General features: G+C 35.5%; 1 protein-coding gene and 1 pseudogene across 16 annotated transcripts in view; one reads left to right on the top strand and one right to left on the bottom strand.

Moving 5' to 3' along the window:
* Window positions 1-20024, top strand: part of SNX13 (sorting nexin 13) — a 147782-nt gene that overhangs the window by 53453 nt on the left and 74305 nt on the right. For 14 of the 16 annotated variants that reach the window (XR_014067841.1, XR_014067839.1, XR_014067838.1 and 11 more), the window contains 5 exons: window positions 130-232; window positions 3573-3662; window positions 4722-4843; window positions 19517-19638; window positions 19732-19833. Coding sequence is in view for 12 of the 16 variants with exons in the window: in XM_081537670.1 (XP_081393796.1) it covers window positions 130-232; window positions 3573-3662; window positions 4722-4843; window positions 19517-19638; window positions 19732-19833 (539 nt within the window). In the remaining 4 variants the exon portion in view is untranslated. Of the gene's footprint in view, window positions 1-129; window positions 233-3572; window positions 3663-4721; window positions 4897-14430; window positions 14603-19485; window positions 19639-19731; window positions 19834-20024 lie in introns of those variants that run through there. The other 2 variants (XM_081537678.1, XM_081537679.1) reach the window with 2 other exon arrangements.
* On the bottom strand, window positions 6229-11603 carry LOC145523928 (phosphoglycerate mutase 1 pseudogene; annotated as a pseudogene).

Here is a 20024-nt window from a genome sequence, read left to right as displayed (position 1 = left end):
TGTCAATTCCTTGCCTTGCCAAAGTCAGACTGACTTTTTAGCACATGATAAGCCATCTATTAAATCAGAAAAATATGTGTTAAATTGTAGTGAAATTTTGTTTTGTATCTGTAATTAAATTTCTTTCAGGGGTTTTGTCGTTACTCTCCTGTTTGGAAAAACAAACTCAGAGAAGTACCTAGAGCAGTGTGAACATTCATTTCTCCCTCCAACATCAACTGGGATTCCTAAGGTAAGAAGGGTAAAGGAATGTAAAACCTTAAAGTCCTGCTGTGTGTAGTGTTGATAATGTGATCGCCTTTATATGACTTGGCACATTTTCCTATAGTTCAGTAATGCTCGCTATAAGTTTATGAGAGACTACAGATCAGGCTTAGAAAATGCATGTTGGATGTTAAAAGTAAGCATGCAAATTTGAGGAAAAGATAAAACTTTGGTATCTTTTCCTGCTGTCTTAACATAGAATTTTGATGCATCACAGCATCATGTCATTGTCAATTATTGAAATGTCAGTGAATGTACTGTTTTGAATGAAGTAAATGCATAGGAACCAGAGCAGGGAAAATAAGCACTTTTTCTTAAACTCACTTGAAAAGTAGAGCTTCCAGTTAGGCTATGCTGTTTCTGTAATTTTACTAACTCAGCTCAATTTTATATCTTTCATGTTGCAAATTTTCTTTTTTTTCAAATATCGTACTATATAAATAAAATTGGAATTCCATACTAGATGTAGGCTTCAGATTCGCATTGCCTTGTGGGATTGTAATGATTTTTCTTGTATGAAGAGAAGAAAATGGTCTGGAGTCGGTGCCAGTAACTGAATTTTATATTTATTAACATGTCCATTATGTGCTAATAAGACTTTCATATTGATAAGTAAATACAGTTTTCTAATACTTAGTGTAACCTTTAAAATAATCTCTGAAACTTACCTCTGCCCCCCTTTAAAAGTCCTGTTAATGTGTATTCTCTGAATTTGCTCACAAATCTTTTTGAGGTAATGAAACTTTTCTTTTTAAATTGAAGTATAGTTGGCTTACAGTGTTGTATTAATTTCTGCTGTACAGCAAAGTGACTCAGTTATACACAGACATGCATTCTTTTTTTTAAATGTTCTTTTCCTTTATGGTTTATCCCAGATTTGATACAGTTACCTGTGCTATGCAGTAGGACCTTGTTGTTTATCCATCTAAGTGTAATAGTTTGCATCTTCTAACCCCAAACTCCCAATCATTCCCTCTCCCTCCCCTCTTCCCTCTTGACAACCACAAATCTGTTCTCTGTGTCTATCATTCTGGTTCATAGTTAGGTTCATTTGTGCCATATATTAGATTCCACATATAAGTGATACCATATGGTATATGTCTTTCTCTTTCTAACTTACTTCATTTAGTATGATAATCTCTAATCACATACATGTTGCTGCAAATGGCATTATGTCAGTCTTTTTTTATGGCTAAGTAGTATTCTGTTGTATAGAATACTACACACACACACACACCCCCCTCCGTATCTTTTGTTGAGCTGTTAATGGATGTTTAGGATGATAATATCTAGTCACATCCATGTTGCTGCAAATGGCATTATGTCATTCTTTTTTATGGCTGAGAAGTATTCTGTACTACACACACACACACACACACACACACACACACACACACACACACACCCCTTTTATTTAGCTGTTGATGGACATTTAGTTTGTTTCCATGTCGTGGCGATTGTGAATAGTGCTGCTGTGAACATAGAGGTGCATGTCTTTTTGAATTATAGTTTTGTCCAGGTATATGCCCAGGGATGGGATTGCCAGATCATATGGTAGCTCTATTTTTAGTTTTCTGAGGAACCTCCATCCTGTTTTCCATAGTGGCAACATCAACTTACACTCCCACTAACTGTGTAGGAGGGTTCCCCTTTCCCCACACCTTCTCCAGCATTTGTTATTTGTAGACTGTAACAATGGTCATTCTGACCGGTGTAAGGTGGGTGTACTTCATTGTAGTTTTTATTTGCATTTCTTTGATAATTAGTGATGTTGAGCATCCTTTCATGTGCCTACTGGCCATTTGTATGTCTTCTTGAAGAAATGTCTATTAAGGTCTTCTGCCCATTTTTCAAGGAGAAGGCAATGGCACCCCACTCCAGTACTCTTGCCTGGAAAATCCCATGGACGGAGGAGCCTGGTAGGCTACAGTCCATGGGGTTGCACAGAGTCGGATACGACTGAGCGACTTCACTTTCACTTTTCTCTTTCATGCACTGGAGAAAGAAATGGCAACCCACTCCAGTATTCTTGCCTGGAGAATCCTAGGGATGGCGGAGCCTGGTGAGCTGCCGTCTATGGGGTCGCACAGAGTCGGACACGACTGAAGCGACTTAGCATAGCCCATTTTTCATTTGGATTGTTTGAGTTTTTGCCTTTTCTTTTTGAATCATTTCTTAGCCATCCATAGTTTCTATTCACTTGAATGGTACATAGAGAGGATGATGCAAAATATTTTAAGAATTATGATTTTAAACAGCAATAAATCATAATCAAGATAGGTTAAATCTTTATGATCTATTTTTTGGTATATGGTATAAATAAATAGTGATTTTGATTTGCTTTTTCTAAAATGATTTATAAGTATATTTTATGAAAAAATCTTAGAGTTTGCATGGGCTAACTTGAAACATATGTTTTTAATATGCATTTGTGCTTTAAAAAATTTTTTTATCTGTTTATGACTGTGCTGGCTCTTTGTGCTATGTAGGCTTTTCTCTAGTTGTGGCACATGGGGGCTACTTTCTAGTTGCTGTGTGTGGGCTTCTCATTGTATGGGGCTTCTCTTATTGTACAGCCCATGTGCTCTGGAGTGCTTGAGCTACAGTAGTTGCAGCATTTTTGCTCAGTAGTTGTGGCTCTCCGGCTCTAGAGCACAGGCTTAGCAGTTATGGCGCATGGGCTTAGCCACTCCGCATCATGTGGAATCCTCCCAGATCAGGGATCAAATCTGTCTCTCCTGCATTGACAGTTGTGTTCTTTACCACTGAGCCACCAGGGAAGCCCTGGTTTGTATTAATTAAAGAGTATCCTGCTACTTTTACCGTATTTCCAGGTCACTGATCTTTCTGAAAACTATGGACAAAAAGAAATTAATTTTTTTAGTTGCTGAGAACCATCCCTTAGTAAAAATTAATTAAAAATATGTTAATTTGGAAGCTGGTATACTCCTTTGGGCTGGGAGGGAGGAGGAGGAAATGGGGGTGTGTTTAATAAAGATCATCATTAATATGACTCACCTGTAACACTAATTTATGGTTTTAAATTTTCATTGAAATATGACAACAATATACCTAATACTTTCAGTTTCTCACATTCTAAATAATGTTTGCTGATTATTGTTTCTGAGATATCTAGTTTTGTTAATTTGAGACATAGTGTTTGCTTGATACCCGAGTCTCAAGAAATAAGGTTATTTATTAGCTTGAAGATAATGACAGGGATGTTACAGTGAATATTTAGTTAGAAATAAACTATAGAGATTTTTAATCAAGAAACTATGCAATAAAACATTATGATTTCCTTTCAGTGCTTAGAAGAAATGAAACGGGAAGCCAGGACTATAAAGATCGATAGAAGATTGACAGGTGCCAATATAATTGATGAACCTCTCCAGCAAGTGAGTTTCAGTATGTGGTATTTGAATTCCATATATTGTGTGCTGGGTGCATTTCTCTTGAAATACTAAGAAATATTTTTGCTGTTTATGTAATATGCTGGAAATTCGTTATAATGCTGTTCTTGGATTCTCTATGTAAACTTGCTGCCTTATTTATGAACTTATTTATATGTGTTTGCTTTATATTAAAGCCTTTTGGTTGAATTTACATTGAGAAAAAAAGTTTTTACTGACATCTGATAGTGTTCCTAATTGTTTTAAGAGTTAAAATGTTGCTCTTCAAAAATTTTTGCTCTTCAGCTGATGAATAAGCTAGTGGTTTGATAAGTCAGAGGTTTTTCCTACTAGTTTTGTTACTTTTTAAAATGGATATTACTAGCTTCATTCAAAAATATTTTAAGAATTAAAATTATTCTCTCCCAAAATATTTTCACTGATGCTCAATTATATGACTATTGCAAATGTGTACCTTAAAATTCTAAATATTATTTCATAGATAAACCCTTATTTAGTTTATCTGATTTGCAGAAAAATTATATATTACATTGTATTATTTGCCATTTATTGGATAACAATGCTGTTGGCACTATCACTGGTATTAGAATTAAGTGAATTATGTCATTTTTGTCATTTGACTGCAATGAATCTGATTATACTCTCAAAGAAAACATTTTTTTTATGATTATTAGGATCTCTTGATATTATTTTGCATCTCATTGCATCAAACTAACTAAAACTCTTCATTGTATTTTAGCATTGGAAATTAATGTTTCTGCAAGCTCCATCTTTAACCTAAATTTGGGTAGGGCTTCACCATAGATAATTCTTTAATTTAAAAAAAAATTGGGCAGTGAATGAATTGGGCTACCAAAATAACTTAAAATTTTTTGAAATGCTTTTTAGCATATTGATGCTCTTTAATGAAGACAGTTATTTGCTACCACAATTTATCAGGTAGAGAATAAATGAAAATTTCAAATAATCCTTTTAGGTTTTAGTTTGCCACTGTTACTTTTTAAATCCTTAAAAACTGTATTTTTTCCTGTATTTTTGTTTTAGGTTATCCAGTTTTCCTTGAGGGATTATGTCCAGTATTGGTATTATACACTAAGTGATGATGAATCTTTTCTTCTTGAAATTAGGCAGACTCTTCAGAATGCACTCATTCAGTTTGCTACTAGGTAAGGTCACTGCATTGTATTTATGCAGAAAAATTTAAATATTGTTTGTATCAGTAGGGAAAATAACTTTTAAATGGAAGGAGAAAATTGGTTATTCCAAGGTAAGTAGAGCAGTAGATTGTTATTGTGGGATAACTCTTCATTTATGGAACTAGAGCCCTGAAAAACCTTTACTCTTTCACAACTGCAGAATGTTTATCTCGACCAGTCCCTGTTTGCTAAGTCTGTATGTCAGTTTCTTCCTCAGGACTCAGTTGTCCAATCATGTGACAGTTCAGAGTCTTTCATCCCACTTATTGATAATACTTTTTCCCCTCTTACTCAGATACTCTTTTTTTTTTTAATTGCAATATCATTCTTTTATTATATTGTTCTGGAAATAAGATTTAGTACAGTTAAACTCAAAGTAAATACTGAACCAAGATGGCAGGGCCAGACAGTTGGAACATGATTCAGAAATCTGGTGGTGAAAGACACTCTTGGACATGATTAGGAGGTGTCTTATTGTCATAAAACAGTAAGGCAGGGGAGGGATTCTAAAACATAAGGCAGGATCAGGTCCTGTACCTTAGACGTTAAGGAGCTTGTCTCAGATTGGTGTAAGGAGTGGTGTGTATTCTGATGCCAACCGACCACTAGAAACCTCAGAAGGTTTTTGTTATTGTTGGCATTTTTAATATTAATATTTATATAAATAATATATGAAATATATAAATATGTGCAAATATGGATGCAGTGTGTGTGGTGTGCATATATATATACATATATATATGTATATATATATATATGTATATATATATATATATATATATGTATGTCTGTGTGTGTGGTAAAAGTAAATGTAAACACATAAACAAGGTGGATCCCAATCTTCTAGAGTCATTTCCTCTGGAGTGACAGAGGAAATATTTGCTTGAACCCCATGCAGTTTACATTTGTCTTCTGTTGGAATAACTAGTCTCTTTGACAGTTACCTGGCCACAGAATAGTATGGGGCTAGCTTCTGGCAACACAAATAAGCTAGCTTGTTCCTCCTTATTGGTCACACCTTAGCATGGTTCCTGCCAGTCTCCTACTCAAGCAGGGCTTTAGTAATAAACAAAGCACTAGCAAAAAAATCCCAGAGTTACTGCATTTCCACCCTCTTGAATAAGTCTTTCCTTGTCTTGGACTGAGAACCCATGCCCCATAGGTGCTGTTCTGACTAGACTGTATGAAATGAGTGGGAGCAAGAGACAAAATGGCTAGAGCAAAATTGGGAGCCACTGATCCCCATCTGGAGATACAACTTAAGATGCCCACAGACTTGCAGGGAAGAGGTGCAGAGGAATGGAGTGGCAGGGCGCATGTCCTGGGGGAAGCAAAGTGTCCTTGCTTGGCTTCACTTAATCCGCCTTGCCCTGGGCAGCCACAGCCTCCATGACGCCCCACATGGGCTCTTCATTTCCCAGGAACTGCATGGGCTTGATGGGCTGCAAGTTCTTGTCCAGTGGGAATATCAGGAGGCAGGTGCAACTCCACGATAGCCTCTTCAGAGAGCCCCTCCAGAGGGCTGACCATGCCCTGAAGCCTGACGCTAAGGGATGTATTCACTACCCTCTCCCCTTCCTCCATTTGGGGAACTATTTTTTCATTCCAGAGAGGCAGAACTCTGGCAGTAGTGTCCTTCAGACTTTCACAGGAGGGTAGCTGATGGTTATTGAGGTCTGCATACCTGCAGTCTTATTGGTGTTGCTGTTGAAGGGATAGTCAGGGTTTACTGGAGATGATAGAACATCACAGCATCTCCAGATCTTTACCTGGGCTTCATCCTGCTTGGCAGCAACATCTGCCTTATTGAGGCTAAGTCTGCATTACTGGCAGCACCAGTTGATCAGTGGCATCCAGTGTTGTCCAGGAGTCCCAGTTGCTTGCCTCTGCACGTGGTGAAGCAGATGTCAGACTCGTAACCAACATCTTGTAGCACCTGCATGTTGTGCTTCACCTCCCGACGCCCACTGCGCTCATGTTGGCTTCTCACCAGCCAATGAAGCCATCCTCCAGGTCCATGTACTCTTCCTGTGTGGGATCAGCACCACCTTGTAGCCATCCACGGCGGTGGTTCTGAGGGCAATGTAGATTGGGGCTCACTGAGGTTCCAAAGTTACCCCTGATAGTCTGCTTTATTCGAGTGCTGTGGGAAGAGCTCAGTGTAACTGCCCACTTATCTTAGGCATATACCTAATGGAGTCGTCTTAGGAGAACTCAAAGGAGCAGTTGGTGGAGAATATTCAGTTTATTTATTTACTTTCAGAAGAGAAGTGTATTTTAATGAGATTCCTTTAAGAAACTTTTCTGAGATATACTAAAATTCTCACTTTACAAACACCCCCTTATATACTGCCTAAATATTTTGGTCTGTATCCTTGTATTTAAACTATTTGATTTTTAGAGGGGCCATTTCATATGCAGAAATTATTTACATTTGAAAGAAAGGATTTTATCTTTGGGTAAGTTTGCTATCTTCTTCTTCTTTTTTTTTTTTAAATAGAAGATTTTTCTACCCAGTACATGCAGTGGTTTTCCTACAAGCCTGTGGCCTCAAGGCAGGAGGCTACATTGCTGTGTCACAATTAGGTTCTCAAATCTGAAGGTGTTATTCTCTAGCCAGCCCCTCTTCTTCACTGCTTAGGTTCTTGAAATGCACTTTTGCATTTCTGAGAGTCTTAGAGAGGAGAGCTTTGCCCTAGGGCTCTTACTTTGTTTCTCTTTCTGTCTGAATAGTTATTTCCAGCTCATGCTGCCCTGTCAAGACTTGCTTCTATAATTCAGTTGATCTTAAGGTTTAGAGTGGGAGATGAATTCCTCAGCCTCTGGTCACTGCGCCAGGCTGCAGTAGGTTTCACAGTTTGAATTTTAACCTTACTTAGATTGGATCTCCTTCTCTTTTATGATTAACAGCAAACATTTGGAAAGTAGCCAACCATAATTATGAGTGCAGGCTCACTGTGGAATATAGAAAATATACTAACGTATAATCAAAGAAATCAGAAATTGGATTTTATGTCCTTTATTTCATATGTGTAACATTATTGCATGTTAGGTATTGTTTATCATTATTCTGAATCCGTCGATCACTGCTTTTTATAGTAACACCTTTCTAATGACTTTTCTCCCCCCTCTCTGCAAAGATGGGAATAAGAAGAGTTCATTATTCTTTTGTCTGACTCCTTAAGATTATATTAAAATATAAAAAATTTTAGACCTAGAAAGAATTTTGAGCTAGTAACTGGAAGACTTGAGCGAGTTTGTATCCTCTTCTCTCATTTAGCTGTGGGACTGTGAGCAAGTATTCTAAATTTTTTATATTTTGGTTTTTCTCATGTGTGAAATAAGCATAATAAATACCTGCCCCGTATTGCATCCTCACAGAGTTTTGGTCTGGAGCAAATTCATATGTTCTTTTAAATCATATTTTGTGTCTACTTTGCCTCAGCCAGATGCTGCGGATACAGCAGTGAATGAAGCAAAAATCCCTGGTTGGTAGAATGTAATGGAAATAGTTCATGTGAAAATGTTTTTAAAATTGTGAAAAAATTTAGAAATTTAAGTTTTTATGTCACCCATCATCCATAATTTCACAGATGAGGAAGCTAAATTCCAGAAAGATTAAGCAGTTAGTCCAAGATTATCTGTTGAGTTGGGGACAGAGTAAGAATTAGAATCGTTTTTAACAGTCACTATTCTGTGCCCCAGTCCCTACCAGATACATTGTAATCTAGATTATTCATCTTAGTTCCCCCCACCTTTCTGTTATATCACTGCAGTGCTTTGCTTGTTCTTTGATCTTCTAACTACCGTTTCTTTAAACTTCCTGTCATAGTTTTTTTCCCCCTTCTCTAGCATTCTATTGTTGTTCAGTTGCTCAGTCATATCCAACTCTTTTGCGACCCCATGGACTGTAGCCCACCAGGCCCCTCTGTCCATGGGATTCTCCAGGCAAGAACACTGGAGTGGGTTGCCATTTCCTTCTCTACTAACATTCTATGCTTTCAAGCTAAATATTGGGTGATTATAGAAAGAACCAAGTTTCTTCCATCCTGGACTGATCTGAATTTTGTCTTTGCTTGGTCATTGGCCTTAAGTTTTGGGGCAAATTAATCAGCCTCTCTTGAGCTTTAGTTTCCTTATTCATAAAAAGCTGATAATGTTACTTTTGAGACTGCTTTCAGGCTAAAAACGATATGATGTAAAGTCTGTAGCATATAGTGAAGCTCAGTTAATGTTTGTGCCTTCTCAATGAATGACTTTATTTTTGTCTTTCACTGTCTTTTTATAGTAAAGCCATACTAAAATATATGTCTTCGCAGGGGCTTCTTGACTGTTTCCAATGAGAATATCAAGAAAATTAAGTGCTCATAATCATTACTTGAATACTTCTTAAATTCTTATTCTTGTCTGCTGTGCACTGTGAAGCGTACGTTATCTCTTCTCGCCTTCAAATTTCAATCTTGTATAGAGTTTTTAACCAGGGGCCCATGAAGCCCTGAAGATATAAGCAAAATTTTCTGTGCATTGTTTTTTTATTTCCTTTTGAGTGGTTCCATAGATTTTATTTTCAAAAAGGACCTGTGAACCCCAGAAAGATTTAGAACCACCAAATTCTAGTATTCATATTTATTTGGCACCTTGAGGAAACAATCAGAATATCAGCATCAAACAAAATGCTCGTTTTGTCATAAGAGGAGGGAAAGGATATATGTAGAGTCTGAAGTTCTGCTTTTGAGCTTTAGTTCTCTTATTAAGCTCTGTGGCATTGGTGGTGCAGTGGTAAAGAATCCACCTGCCAGTGTGGGAGATGGGAGTTTGATCCCTGGGTTGGGAAGATCCTCTGGAGAAGGAAAGGCAAGCCATTCTAGTACTCTTGCTTGGGAAATCCCATGGACAGAGGAACCTGGTGAGCTATAGTCCATGGGTCACAAGAAGTCACAAGATGTGACTTCGTGACTAAACAACATGACCTTGGATGGGTAAGAAACAAATTCTTTGCATCTGGTGATAACCTGTATCTGCTTATCAGGTTATCAGGTTGTTGTTAAGATTAAATGACATCAGATATGAGAGAGTACATTGTAATGATAACACGTCATCCTAACCTTAGTACCTGTTTCTAGTAGCAGTTTGGGGAAGGAAACCTTCCCAGGGAACTCTTTAGTTCTCTGGGGAACCTGGGCATTAGGCTGGAGCTTTAGGGGATGAATCTGTGATAAATAAGATAGCATGACATTGGAGAGAAAGCCCTCGGAGATCTGTATTGTAATACTACCTGTACCATTAAGTTACAGTATACTTAGAAAATTTCCTAACATATCTGTAAAATAGTGATACTGATACTTGTCACAAACTCGGAGTTGTGAGGGGCAAATGAGATGATATGCATGAAATATTTCATAAAATGTTTGTCAACCAATAAATAAATGATTTTTTGAGCAAGTTATTTAACTTTCTGTGCCTCAATCTCAGCATCAGTAAAATGAGGTAATTTTCTCATAGGGTTGTTGTAATAATTATATGAGAGAAAAGAACATGTAAAACACCATAGGAATCTGGCACATAGTATGTATTCAGTGAGTGTTAACTTCTTTCTTGTTGTTTTTGTTATTTCTTACATTCCTGGGAATATATGCACACGGATTCCCTTGTCTTCCTAGCTTCATTGTTTTTTGAAGGGGAAGGGCAGAGGAAACAAAATTAAAACACATGAAATGGAGAGAAAGTGGTTATTTGGGTGGCATTTTAAGGATTTGATCTAGAGATAGAATGGACCAGAGTACCTGATCAAAACCTGATGTGGATTGAGGCCCAAACTGGACTTCAAGAATGGGTGTATGGAGGTAGAGGTTAGTGGTTAATTGTATATTTTTATAATTCATATACCATACTGTTCACCCACTTAAAGTCGTTGGCTCTCAGTGTATTCAGAGTTGTGCAGCCTTTATCACAGTTAATTTAAGAATGTTTTAATGGCCCCACCGAGAAACCTGGTATCTATCCACTAATCAGTCTCTCCCCACATCCCCCACAAGGCTTCTCCCTCTAGGTAGTCAACTATATATTTTTTCTCTCTGTGTCTTTATCGACATTTTACGTGAATGAAATAATATAATATATGATCTTTTGTGACTAGCTTCTTTCACTTAGTGTAATGTTTTCAAGGTTCATCCTTGTTCAGTTCAGTTCAGTCACTCAGTTGTGTCCAACTCTTTGCGATCCCATGGACCACAGCACGCCAGGCCTCCCTGTCCATCACCAACTTATGGAGTTTACTCAAACTCATCTCCACTGAGTCAGTGATGCCATCCAACCATTTCATCCTTTGTTGTCCCCTTCTCCTCCTGCCCTCAATCTTCATCCTTGTTGTAGCATATATTATTACTTATTCCTTTTCGTTGCTGAATAATTTTCCATTGTATGGACACACCATGTTTTGTTTATCCATTCATCAGTTGGTGAACATTGAGGTTGTGTCTATTTTTTGGTTTTTATAAAGCATGCTACTGTGAGCATTCATGTACATGTTTGTGTAGACTTGATGTTTTCATTTCTCTTAGATGTATACCTTGGAATGAAATTTCTGAATCGTATGGTAACTGTCTAATCTTTTGAGGAATTGCAAACTTTTAAGAAGTGGCTGCCCATTCCTCCCAACAACGTATGAGTGTTCCAATTTCTCCGCCTCTTTGCCTGTACTTGTTATTGTCTGGCTTTTGATTAAAGTCATTCTCGTTGGTCTGAAGTGGTATTTCATTATGGTTTTGATTTACCTTTCCCTGATGGCTAATGATATTAAGCATCTTTTCTTGTGCTAATTAGTTATTTGTATATCTTGCACAGAGAATGTGATCTTTCAGAGCTTTTCCCCGTGTTAAAACTAGGCTATTGCTGACTGTACTGTATTGCTTCCTGGTTTTGTAAATACAGTTTTATTGTTTTATTGGACAGTCCTGCTAATTTGTTTGCATTTTGTCCATGGCTGCTTTTGTGCTATAGTGGCAGACCTGACTGAGATGATGTGGCCTGCAAAGCCTGAAACCATTGCTGTTTGGCTCTTTAGAAAAAGAGTTTACATCCATTAAAATATTAAGAAGTATTTTTCAAGAAATAGGAAAAATATTGGAATAAAACTCATACAGAGAAGTTGTACACTGTATGATTCTAGGTGTGTTAAAAATTGTAAATATGTGAGCATAGCAAACAGTAAGAGGAACAAATAGTAAAATATTAACAGTGGTCTTTGGATTGTGGATTTATGGATAATTTATAGCTGATATAGAAAAATCTAAAGAAAGAAATGACATTTTATAAAACAGGCATGCACTATTCTTATAGCCCAAGACAGGAACATTTGGTGCTCAGCACTAAAAAAGAATATATCTAGGATGACTTTTTTCAACTAAGTATATTTTCCTGTTTTTTATATTATTATGAGCACATAAATAAAAGAATCCTTTTTTCAGCTATATATGACATGATGACATGTTTTGCATAGACAGCCATTGTATCCTTACTTCCTTGGGATGTTATCTTGAAATTAGTGCTTAAATATACTTGTTTTTGTACATAATGAGGTAGTCAATACTCAATAGATTATTGTTAACCGAGTTTCCATTTATGACTTCTTGGTAATTTTTTCCCACAGAATTTAATGTATTTTACTGTTGGATCTATGAATGTTTCATTTATCAGATAAATTTTACTGAAATCCTTGTTTATTAAAATACTTAATAACATGAATTTAATTTTTAGTACTTAACAGTATACTTAATATCCACACTTAGCCCCAGTGGTGTTTTTTTTTTTTCATGTAGCTTAAGGCTTCCAGCTCTGTGTTCTTTATAGCCAACCTCTAAAATAGGTGAGTGTGCTTTATGTGTGTTCTTCTATCTTTTTCTTTATATTTGGAGATTGAAGTTCTTTAGAACTTCTGCATTGTTGACCTCTTTGAAGCATTGGTGCCAAAGATGTAGAACTGGATGGATTTCTTATGTGGAGTTGTAGTTCACTGAGTACCATTTCCATACTATGGCTGTATAAAACTGCCGGCCCAGATTTTTCTCCATTTCTACCAATTTGTTTATAACTTTTATGAGTCAGAAGATCTCTTGTAGTTCAAGGTGTAGCAGATAAACTGAATTGAAACTCAGAAATCCTGTTTTTGTTTTAACAAAACCTTTATCTCAATAACTAATCTGGAATAAGTAATTTACGTTTTTGGCCCTGTAATTATAAGGGTTTGTGGTAATTCTTTCAGATCTCTTTCAGTTCTGAAATACTGAGATTCCCTGATATGGTTGTTACTAATCTTGATATGTTTGCCTTCACTCATATCTCCTCTTCAAAACACTCACATTCTCTATCACACCCCACATTTTGAATACCATTTGGAGAGTTATTTTTTTAGATTTAATTTACTTTGGGATTAAAGTACTTCTCTGGTCTGCTGTTTTACTGGTAGAAAATCTTAGAGTAGGATGATTATAAGCTATATTTAAACCTTTTATTACATTTCTGCATGGTCAGAAAGGATGCGAGACTTCAAACATTTAAGATATTTACTAGACCAATCTTTTCCCTATAGTTAAGCAGTCTTGTATCAATGAAGCTTGACAGTTTTTTACTTGATTATCCAAACTACTGCTCTTCTCTATAGAATACTGAAAACAATAAATTTGTAGTTTTGTAAGTCTGCTACTTTAAGTTCCCACCTTGGTTGATTTCAGCTGTGCACATGAAGTCACCGCGTGTGGGGTTAGAAGAGAGATGTGCTCATTTGGCTCTCCCTCTGCAGCACACGGGGCTTCCCAGGTGGAGCTAGAGGTAAAGAGCCCACCTACTAATGCAGGAGGTGCCAGAGACATGGATTCGATCCCTAGGTCAGGAAGATCCCCTAGGGAAGCGAATCCCATGTACAGAAGAGCCTGGCGGGCTACAGTCCATAGGATAGCAAAGAGTCGGACTTCACTGAAGCGACTTAGCACGCACGCATGCTGCAGCACAAAAGGGGGGGAGGTGCAGCCCAGAAGGGAGCAGACTAATTAGTAACCATAAAGTAGTGAACTTGTGTCCTCATGGTTGCTAATTTAGCTCCTGTGAAAGAGTAATTCTCCATGTATTTTTGAGGATTATGGTAGAGAGTGATCATAAATTTAATGTAAATTTAGGAATGTTGTGAAAAAATCAGTGTAATTATTTTATACTCAGTCCTGATAACTAAATACTTGAAGTAGTTTTTAAAAGGGAAGCAAAGATGCTTTAGGGAAGTGGTTATGGTAACTTGAAATATTTATGAGCAAATTGAGACTGGAAAAGGGAAAGTCTTTAAATGGATTTAGAAGCAAGTTTACAATTCTTTGCTTTTAAAATATTGCTCAAATTCAAATTTTAGGCTGAAGCTTTTGACACTAACAAAGTACTCCCTCAAGGACTCTTAAGGATGGAAACATGTAAAGGTTTATGTATTTTAAAGAGTATATCCTTTATGATAGTGAATTCTGAGGGGTTAACTGTCTGATTCAGTGACTCAAGGAAGGAATTTTTTTCTTTTACAGATAGGTCACTCACTTTCGGCAAAAGATGGCTGTGAGTCAGGTGATCAAAAAATCTAGTGGAATAGAGCTTCTCAAAATGTCTTCAAAGATGCTTGTCAAAATCTACCCAGTAAAACTAGGAATTTTACTAGTGATTTTTTTAAAAAAATGTCTGATATTTCTTCTTTAGAAGGTAAAAGACTTCATTTAGGAGATTAATACATAGTATTGTATTTTATGCAATTGGTTATTATATTACCCTTATTGATTAATATACATTTAAAAAACGTTTATATATGACAAGTGTGTATGACTTTTGATATATATTCACACATGTGCAAACACAAATACTATGCAGTGTATATACTATGCAATATACTGTGTCATTCTTAATGTTTTAAAATAAGATCTTAGTAATCATTCCTGTGAAAAAATAATACAGCGTCAGGAATGAAACATTTATCATAGGATTGTTTCTGTGGGAAAATCGGTTTTGACTGTTTTCATTTTGATATAAAGGACCTTTTCCAGGACAATGTTCTGCCAAGTGTGTGAAGATTGCCTCTACTGCCCAGCAGTCACCCAGTTCTTTAGTTAGGCAAGTCTATGTGATGACTCTGGGGTTGATCATGCTCATTCCCTTCTTTTGCTTGTTCCTATATCCTTGCTTTCCCTGTTAAATGATACTCATTCATCAGTCATAGTACTCATTCATCAAGATTTTTTTATAGCGTGGCCTCTTTAATTAATCTTTTTTGACTTATGATGCAGCACTTCTGCTTATTTCTGTGTGTGTGAGTATTGTCAAAAAATTGTAAACTCTTTTTGGAATGGTACCAGTTCTATACTACTGTAGTAGAAGTTCTCTTTAGTTAGCCAGTCCATCCCCTTTGTACGACATACTGACTCATGCCCTTAGTATTAAAGCTAGGCTAATAGACTACTTTCTTGTACTTCTGCCCATTTCTGTTCCCACTTTTTGAGATTTAAACTTATCAAAAGTCACTTGTATTAATAGATTTCTTGGGCAAAGAATGTTTCATATAATAGGTCTGTGGTGTGAGCTGAACACAGATGCTTTAGAGGAGCAAGACAATTAAATGTGTTAAAGAAAGTTGTATTTGTTTCTCAACCTGTGTACCCTGGTTATACTTTTTATTATAATCATATAATTTAATTTACCCCTACCTATTTTGAAGAAATATGAGTATGACAGGGTAGTTCCTGTGAAAATGAGGTCACTTGCTTTGGAGTTTACTCAGAGCAGGTTGCTAAATAGATTGCAATTGAATTAGGTATGCAAAAGACAACTACAAAATACTGGTGAAGAGCCTTGAAAGACTCTTACTCTGCATTCAGATTTGTTTACAAATGTCCTTAGTTGTTATGTCATTTAAAAGAAACTGGAAACTGTAACTTCTTCAGTGTGAGAATGATTTATTCAAGACAAAGTCTGCATTAATAACACTTAGCGAAACCTTAATCAAAAAGTCTTGTCTTGGTCTTACATTGAATGATTTATATGATTGAAGTTAAAATGACATACATTCATGATTCCCTCTTTTGATCAGATATTTTATTTACCCATTATCACTTTTCCATGTACTGTGTTCCTGTGTGCCTGTGTATGTGTGTGTTGTATTTGGTTAATCATAGATTCTTAAAGCTGTAAGTGTCCCTAGAGAAAAACCGTGGGATGTGATATGACTTGCTGAGTTTCACAACTAATGAAATGATATATCTTTTACTTGAATCAAGGACATGTATGCCAGTCCAGGTCTCTTTACAGAAGTCTTTAATTGATTTTGATGTGTGTTTTGTATTACAGATGATAAGCTGTATACTGCTTAGAATAGATGGAACCAGTGAAGCAATTTGTGTAATCTCAGTCTCAGCCCCATATTTGGGACATTGATTGCCTTTTTAGATTTTAGAGAGGCAAAAAGAGCTTCTCAATGTGTGTCCTATTTCAGAACTTTAAGGAGTAAAGAAGAAGCTATTCTAGGTGGTTCATGTGGCCATTCTCCAGGCACCTGTTAACAGTGCTCTGACCCTGAAAGAGAAATCAATAAATCAGTATGTATTGAGTGCCTCCAGTGTTTAACATATGATTTAGCCATTGGGAACAACACTGAGAATAAAACAAACAGTGGAATAAAACAGACGAAATCCCTGATTTATCTCAGCAATTGAATTATTTAACTGCAGATTCTAAGTGCTATAGAGCTAAGCACTGTAACCGGAGATCTCCAGACCTAGTGTGAAGGAGTAAGGCAGAGGGTGAGGGTCAATGCAGGGTGCTGTGTGTGGAACCAACATTTTAGATAAACTCGAAAGTATACATGGAACTTGTCAGGGCAATGTGGAGGAGAGAAAGTAAATTTGTAGGGAGTAGACAGGGTGAGCAAATTTGGCAGAGGAAATAGTCTGTCCAGGGGCACTGAGATAAGAACAGGACCAAAGAGGAAGGAAGAGAGCGAAACAGACAATGAGGAAGTAAGCAGGGACCCAGCTATGCGTGACCAGGGAGTCATTAAAGTATTTTTAAAGCTCTTGTTTTGTATTGTCATATTCGTATTTTTAAAAAGATCACTCTGGGTGCTCTGTGGAAAATAGGATGAAGGGAGAGACAAGAATGGACATGGGAGACCAGTTAAAAGGCCAGGAATAAGATGCTGGTATTAGAGATGAAGATAAGGCATGCCTAATATATACTCAGAGAGGTACACTTTATAGTTTGACTGCTGCTTTTGTTCTTTGAAACTTCATTTCTTATTTGCATTCCTAGTTAACCATTGTAATTCATGCAGTCATTCTATCAAGATACATAAGCTATAGGAACCTACTATAAATTTTATTTTTTGGGGGTAGGATTGAATATATTCCTTATTCTCTGAGTCGTATAGGAAATATGCTCTCATTTTTAAATTCAAGAAATGAAAGCTTCTAAGTAGTAATAAAATGAAAGTGTAGATGATAGGATTCATTGTACAATAATCTAGGTGTTTTTACTAAAAGACCTGTGAGGAAATATTTTAAACAAAGTAAAAAAGAGCCTTGACTACAGTCATGATTTAAGAATAATAGTACTAAGAACTCAAATGGAAAGCTATTTGTAGATCAATAGAAGGAAATGTGGCTATTACATAAATTGAATGATTTTTAAATTTATATTTACACTGCACTTATTATATATTAGTCATATACCATAATTTTAGGAAGTACTTCACTGTCAACAAAATGTTTTCAAGTTATAAGGTAAACACTACTAGAAATTATTAGTAGATATTTTCCTAATTTGTAAGTGGGCAGTCATGTACTACTATTGTTCCTATCTTCCTTACCTAGAACAGTTCCTTTGAATTGACATTTACATTAAATTTGCATGTAGTCAGTGAAAATAAGTCAAGCAGAGGGAAAATAATTACCTTGGACAGGGAATATGAAATATTCTGTATTTGTATATTGAAAGTAGAAATCTGTGTTTAATAATTAAAATAATTTTTTATATTTGCATTACTAATTAACTTCCAGTCACATTAAATATTACTTTTACATCCTTTTATATCCTCTTTAAATGTCTCATTTACATCTTCTAAGATGAATTGAGATAGGTTTTAGAATGCCTTCTAAAATTAATGAATTTATTTTGTTAGAATTTCAGTAAATTCTGTAACAGCACTATACATGAAACAGAACACATACACTTTGAAAGATTCTGCTTCTAAATTTGTTAGAATGAACCTTTTATGGTTTAAATGAACTTATGGTCTATACCAAGTAAATTTTGTTCTTATACAGATTTTCAAGTTTGGATGATTTTGTACACATATTCATGTAAAGATTTTTGAAAGATGCTTACACAGATAGTGCTTTTCTTTTTAAAATAAGAAACAAAGATTCTAGAGACCTCTGAGTTTAAGTGTTTAAGTTTTATGTTGAGATTGAATATTGCTATTTAGTGTATTCTTATAAACATGGCTCATATAGTCTAATGGTAACCCCTCCGCAAATCTCAGAGCTGAGGTTACCTTTATTTTTATTAAGTTGATTTGTATTTCATGTACTTATAATTTACTTTTACTTTCCATGTGTATAATAGATTATAATTGCACATTAAAAAGTATATTAGTGTTAATAATTTGTTTTTATTTGAAAACAGCCATCTGTGATATTCCTCAGTACTATTCCCACATTTATAAGGTTTTTCTCCAAAAACAGTAATCTGATCAACTTACTTGCTTTTTTATGTGTGATGAATTAGCATGATGACTTATGGTATATATATATATTTTTTGCTCCTTCATTGCTCAGCATCTTTATGAATATATGTTCCTAAAGGGATGAATTAATTTTAGTGTTAATATAAGGAAAACAGCATTGAAAAAAATGCTTGTTTAAAAATACCACTTAATCAAAAGAAATGTGTAATCTGTTTGTATTTATCTATTGTATTTGTTATGTTTCACTGGTATGCTAAATTAGCAGTGTTTGTTGAAGTCTTCTTTTATAAGAGTACTAGGTAGCTTAATAAAATTAGTTACCACCTTTTTCATGGGTAAGTGTGGTATTTTATACATTATTCTTTAAACCATTTCCAAGTGACTATAGTTATTTTGAATAGTCGAGTTTTTAAGTGTTTATATATGCAAACAGAAACCAATCAGGCTCACACCAAAGGTATTTGGTTCAAAACTTGGACTGTATAACTAAATGGAAGATGTGGAGAATTCAGAAAGGGTTCAGAAAGAATCAAAAATCCCAAGTGCTCTTTTAAAAGCAAGCAAAAGCCATTCTCAGTTCTTAATGTGTTGTTATGTTTGGGATGAGAAATTGTCTGTTGTCTTTTCTTTTTTTTATTTTAAGCATTTAGTACTTTTAAGCTTTGACACATAAAATACTTCAAAGAATACTATCAAGAGTTTAAATAGATTTGATAAAACTTTGGGTCTTTTGAAAAGGAATGCTAAGATGTAATACTAATTAAATGAACAAAATTCAGTATAAATAAATTCAGTCTGTGATGATCATGTTTTTCAATAGTCATTGAATAAATTTATTTTTTGATTAAAAAAGTCATCCTTTTATGTAATGTGTTTGTTATAAGGTCTAAAGAAATAGACTGGCAACCTTATTTTACTACACGCCTTGTAGATGATTTTGGCACACACCTACGAGTATTCAGAAAGGCCCAACAAAAGATAACAGAGAAAGATGATCAAGTGAAAGGTAATAATATCTTCGTCCCATTTGAAAATTAGGATTTTAAAATCTGTTTTTCTTTATTGTTCTGTAATCTTGAATTGTTCCTTTTCTGTCCAGGTACAGCAGAAGAACTTGTAGATACCTTCTTTGAAGTTGAAGTTGAAATGGAAAAGGACGTTTGCCGTGACCTAGTGTGCACTTCTCCCAAAGATGAAGAAGGTTTTCTTTTTAACTTTTTGAGAATATTAACTGTTCACAGTTAGTAGAGGCAAGTTAGCAGAACCATTTAATAAATACCAGGGTAAAATCTAAGAGTGAAGTTATTCTTACAGGACAGGAAGCATAGTAAAAACACTACTGCTCATTTTATCTTTTAACTCTTAAAAGTAAATTTCCAGATTCTTTTTTCT

This window comes from Giraffa tippelskirchi, chromosome 10 (assembly GCF_054371585.1).
Source record: "Giraffa tippelskirchi isolate mGirTip1 chromosome 10, T2T-mGirTip1v1.2.pri, whole genome shotgun sequence".
Lineage (NCBI taxonomy): Eukaryota > Metazoa > Chordata > Mammalia > Artiodactyla > Giraffidae > Giraffa > Giraffa tippelskirchi.
This window is presented reverse-complemented; position numbering and strand designations above follow the sequence as displayed.